Raw genomic sequence first — 5,243 nt, 5'->3', positions numbered from 1 at the left:
TCGCTCAGCTTTCGACGCTCACTCGTGTGTGTTGAGCGCCCTCGTGCGGACGATGTTTTAACCGACCAGTAGAGGGCGCCATGCACTGAGCTCAAATGCGATTTGAGACTAAGCTAAATTGTACTTCTGTACTCTGGATAAAAACACAACTGTAAAATGTAACGTCCGTTTAAAAATATATATTTAATTTAAATATATATTTATAGTTGTATATTTAAAACAAATTAAAAAGCAATTTTCAAATACATCTGTTGCAGACTGCTTAAAAAACAAAGTCATACAGGAAAAATTTCAATCATAAATCAACATGTACTGACTAGCGTTCTAAATAACATTAAATCACATTTTCTAATGTAATGTTAGATTGCATATTTTAAAAAGAAATCAAAATAGTGGGATATACATCATGAGAGGCAGGACTAGCATTTGTGACCACTTTGGACTAATGGACTAAAAAGAGTTGCTGATGTATTTTACTATGAAATTAATACAATGTGTTTAAATAAATTAGTTAAGTAAGTTGTCAACTATTAATGAAAGGGCAGACAATGTCATAATATAGATGCAGCAACCTTAACTCCTTCATTTCATATTTAAAGGGTCTATCTATCTATATAATTATAATAGGCCTCCATTATTACAATTGGTCAGTCTCATGATTACAAAACATATAAACACGTCAGTTCTCACATTTCTAAAAGGTGGGTAAATACAGAGTTGCATTTTGACCAAGTAAATACTGACATAAAAATAGATATTAAAGTATTGTTGTATTTAATTAAACAAAGTTAAGGTAAAATAAGGATTTTTGCACAATTAATTCAGCATAATTATGTTATGTCACATAACTGTATTAAAGTAAGTTACTTTATAGTTTGTATTGTTACTTTACTTTCTGTCAGGTCCTATTGAGCAATTTCCCAATTATGCATGCTGTTCACTACAACAGACACAAAATATGACTATAACATAACAAATCTTCATTTAAAAAAATAAAAATAAAATAATCAAAATGATCATTAAATAAATAACAAAAGATTATAATGTTTTCTTTTGTTAACATTAGTTAACTACATTTGCTAACATGAACTAAGAATGAAAAATAATTCTACTGCATTTATTAATGTTAATCTCAACATTTACTACTAAATTTTTTAAGATCAAAAGTTGTATCTGTCGACATGAGTTAATGCACCGTGAACTAACATGAACATAAAACATTAACAAAGGTTAATAGATGCTGTAAATAATATATATATATATATATATATATATATATATATATATATATATATATATTCCTCGATATTGATGTTACAGTAGTTTACACATGTGTTTAACCCTAATGTTAATAAATGAGACCTTATTGTAAAGTGTTACCATTTTTTTTTTTTTTTTTAATCGTACTTGCCGGTGGGCAAATATGTTGTATGGACCCCCTCAGTGTCAAATATGAATAGGAGGAGAATATTTGGCATCTATCTCAAAATAACTGCTTTCAACAGATCAATCTTTATTCATAAACAAATGTATTATGTATAAAAGTCGAAGAACATTTGATGCGAACCCCAAAAAAGCTGCATCTAGCTTATATGCTTATAATCTCTTGAATATGAAAACACAACAAACAACACATCCATTTGTCTTAACCCTTGTGCGCTGTTTGGGGTCTTTTTGACCCACATTTCTAACTTTCATTCATAGGATAACATGGATAATTTGACGTGGTTTAGTGTAAGATTTTTGCCCATCTTTTGGAAAATGCAGTTTTAAAAGTAATAAATTATCACTTTAACCAGTAGATGGCTGCAGAGCTCCACTATTTGCTATTTGACTAACTGAAAGACATCTTTTCCAGTTGTATATATCTACATATTATGAAATCACAATTATAACAATAAAAGTTACTTTTTGTCAAAGTTTAGTTACATTTTTTGTACTGAAAAAAAAAAAAATCTGTATTTCAATAATGTTATATTATGATTAGAATCAAATGAATTTTGTCAATGGACATAACTCATCCTCAAAATCAGAATCAACATATCTGTTTTATATCAATATTCTAATCAATATTTTCAAACAATGTATGTTTCACAAAACTGTGAAAAAACTATGTAAAAAAAAGTATATTTAATAGGCTACTCGATCAAAAGAGTTAACACAACTACAAGCCAAGTATACTTTGAATACTTAATTATACTTTTAAGTATATCTCGATGAAAAGATTGAGTACAAGTACAGGCCAAATATACTTGGACTTTTCTCTCAGTATAAGTCAAGTACACTATGTAATTTTAAGTATATTTCTGATAAGTACATAAAGTATATTTTTGAGAAATATATAAAATGTAGACTTAAAGTATACTTTCTTAATTTTATTTTAAAAGAAGTATACAAATAGAACACTTGAATAAAGTTTTTTTTTTCTCTTGTAAGACGTCAACAAAAAATACTTATTAGTAACATGAAAATTACCTTTCTTTGGGAGGGTTTGCCTTCGCCATGCTTCCTGGAAGTAGGGGTAGAAAGTTGACAGCCTCATGTGACAGGAAGGAAGTGAATACCTTATTTTTTTCTTGAAATCCTTTATTTAGTTGTTTGCTTGCATGTCATTGAGACATAAAACTTGGATAACATCTAGAAAAATACTTACAAAAGGAAAATGACAACTATAGCCTACACTGCGGCAACTATAGTTGCCGGTGGGCTTTGATGTTAATCAATATCTGTTCTTTGTTGGATCTCACTCAGTCCTCACAGATCGACTCCTCTGTGATGTAAAAATATGAATTCATAGACTCTCGCAGTCCTTCACTAACCAGAATCTCCTGATCCGTCCCCTTTAACTGCCTTTGAATCAACGACCTGATGAAAAATATGAGTTATTTCTATGCATAACACAGATACTAGCCTAAATTATAGGAAAAGCCTGGAAAATGTGATCCAAATAAAAACTAAACCTACCTGGACACATCTTTCCAGTTAAGATTGGACCTCTGGAATGCTATTGGTGAAGGTATATGCGCTACAGTTGTGTTCGAGTCATGAAGTAAGCAAGGTTCAGTCAGCTGACAGTGCGTTCCATTAAAAGGTCCTGTAAATAGATGAAACGTATTCTCTCTGATCTATTTTAACATTCAAATGTTGTATTTATCATCATTGAAATGCAATGGACTGTCTTTTGTGGGTTGGATGACTAATACTGAGCAAGTTTGTTGTTTTTGTCATATGAGCTTACGTGAGTAAAAGTCTACCAGCTGGGTGAGAGTGGAGAAGGTCCGGTTGTAGTGGATATAGAACCAGTTGTTGTCGAGCTGATTGATTCTGTAGTGCTTTACATTGTGCACATGGTCTCTATCTTGTCGCATTGAGAGTGAGTAGGAACCTACAACCAACAGCAATGCATTTGTTACGGTTAAAAAATAGACTTATTAATACAAAAGATGGCAAGCAATAAATTGCTTTTAGCACGGACTAACCAGGGAATGACTGGCTTTCCCGAATTAGAAAACATCCAGAGTAGTTTTGAGGCAGCATAAGAAGTTGTTCTGCATTTCTCCTGGTGATCCCTTCAAACAGCCACCTTTATTGAAATAAACAAGATTTGGCAAAGTTAATAATGGACATAATAATCCACTCCCTAATTATGATCTGATGACATCACATAACACTCTCCTTGTCTATGTTTTTCTTTTTCACCATTTTTATGATGGTCGCAATGGTAGAAAAACATTACATGGGGGAGAGAGAGAGAGGACCCATGCAGGCCAGACTCAAACCCAGGTCTCCCATAAGAACAGAAAGTTCAAAATGTTTTTAGCATTTTTTTCATATTTTTTCATTTCTTTTTGGAAATAAGGAATGTTTTTTAAAATAGTTTGAACATGACTGACCGATTGTGCACTTTGGAAATGTACGTGTGAGGAATGAAAAACTCTGTGCCAGTTGATGTAGAAATAACTCTCAACATGTCATCATCTCTGTAACAGAAACAAACCCATTCTGAATTTATTTGAGCACAGACTTACATGCATTTTTGTCAGAAAATAATCTTTACTTACTCGGATATAATGTTAAGTTTGTCACCAAAAAATAAACCATGTACATCAGACCTGTGGGGTGGAAAGTTGCATAAAGCCACTGCCGTGTGCATGCGATTTCCTGCAGCTAAAGTAAAAGAGACACACTTGAGGAATAATTATACACCACATGAGTCATGACTAATAAAATATTTAGTGTAGAGTAAAAGCTAACTGAGTTAGAGGTGTTTGACAAAGAAAAACTGTTCATATGTGGAAGATTAATTGCATAATCACGCTCATACTCAAACACCCACCAGACATCAATACGGGATCCTCCAGTCTCTGAACAGCAGATCGACGCCACAGTCTGCTTGTTAGACACCCCATCGTTATTTTATCACCATTTTCTGATTTTATGACAGAATCCACCCTGAAAACCCAACTGAAGAAACAACACTACTCAAAAATTCAATTACACAATATTATTATTGATTCATTTGATATAAAAACAGACAGACAGACTTAAATAAAGTTTTTTTTTTTGGAATCGAAGGTTTAAGAGACAGCTATAAATACTTACTCAGCTCTGTTTCAACTCCGTGTGCGAAAACGCTAACATTACAAGATATAAAAATAATAGTAGGCTTAGGTCAAAAATAAATGGTAGGCCATTTGATAAGAGTAGCCTACCCACTATAGAAATCCCATCATCACTAGATGAGTGCACAACGGTGTTGACACGACCTTCGTCCTCTGTTGTTGTGCGTGAATTGACTTCTGTTCTGTTGAGTAGTTGTGGTGAACTTACCAACATGCAAATGACATTTCCTGTGCTTTACAAATCCACAAATCATACAACAGTCATAATAAAACTGTTGTAAAAGGACTAAGTGTGCAAGATGCAGTGCCTCAGTTACAATAATTACATAGAATGGATATAGACATATAGATTGTGAAAGTTAAGCCAATGCTATATCATTCATGAAGGTAATTTTGTGTGTACGCGATGACTTTGAGCTTCTAACAATTTTTTGGCAATGATATGAACCTTCAATTGAAGAGACTGGTAAAAATAGTATAACCACAACCTGAGAAGTGTTGCTTGAGGTGAAGGAAGGAAAAAGTACATGTGTGGTCGGAAACTTTGCGCCTTGGCATACCGTTGAGAGGTTGTTTCTTGAGTGGGTCTGAAAATAATACTATTTTGAAAGCAAAAGTATA

At 32.8% G+C, this 5,243-nt stretch overlaps 1 protein-coding gene across 4 annotated transcripts; it reads right to left on the bottom strand.

Moving 5' to 3' along the window:
• Positions 1-1,399: 1,399 nt before the first annotated feature.
• Positions 1,400-5,058, bottom strand: sla2a (Src like adaptor 2a). 4 transcript variants are annotated; one of them, XM_081357643.1, is made up of 9 exons: positions 4,713-4,787; positions 4,603-4,634; positions 4,337-4,464; positions 4,113-4,167; positions 3,894-3,980; positions 3,480-3,583; positions 3,239-3,385; positions 2,965-3,094; positions 1,400-2,865 (listed from the first exon to the last, which is right to left on the bottom strand). In XM_081357643.1, exons 3-9 carry the CDS (start codon positions 4,407-4,409, stop codon positions 2,748-2,750), a joined length of 714 nt encoding a protein of 237 aa, XP_081213769.1. In that variant the 5' UTR covers positions 4,410-4,464; positions 4,603-4,634; positions 4,713-4,787; the 3' UTR covers positions 1,400-2,747. The 4 variants fall into 4 exon arrangements, with proteins under 4 accessions (XP_081213769.1, XP_081213767.1, XP_081213766.1 ...); XM_081357641.1 differs by having other exon boundaries at positions 4,062-4,167; positions 4,713-4,785; XM_081357640.1 differs by having other exon boundaries at positions 4,062-4,167; positions 4,603-5,058.
• Between the last annotated feature and the right edge of the window lie 185 nt (positions 5,059-5,243).

Source organism: Scardinius erythrophthalmus, assembly GCF_964197995.2.
Source record: "Scardinius erythrophthalmus genome assembly, chromosome: 25".
Taxonomy (NCBI): domain Eukaryota; kingdom Metazoa; phylum Chordata; class Actinopteri; order Cypriniformes; family Leuciscidae; genus Scardinius; species Scardinius erythrophthalmus.
Note: the sequence above shows the minus strand (reverse complement) of the source record. Positions and strands in the feature narration are given on the sequence as shown.

Coding starts and splice junctions, on each gene's coding strand:
- sla2a (XM_081357640.1), bottom strand. CDS start 4,409: ATGGGGTGTCTAACAAGCAGACTGTGGCGTCGATCTGCTGTTCAGAGA. Junction 4,168..4,336: donor GGATCCCGTATTGATGTCTG/GTGGGTGTTTGA, acceptor CTTTTACTTTAG/CTGCAGGAAATCGCATGCAC. Junction 3,584..3,893: donor ATTTCCAAAGTGCACAATCG/GTCAGTCATGTT, acceptor ATTTCAATAAAG/GTGGCTGTTTGAAGGGATCA.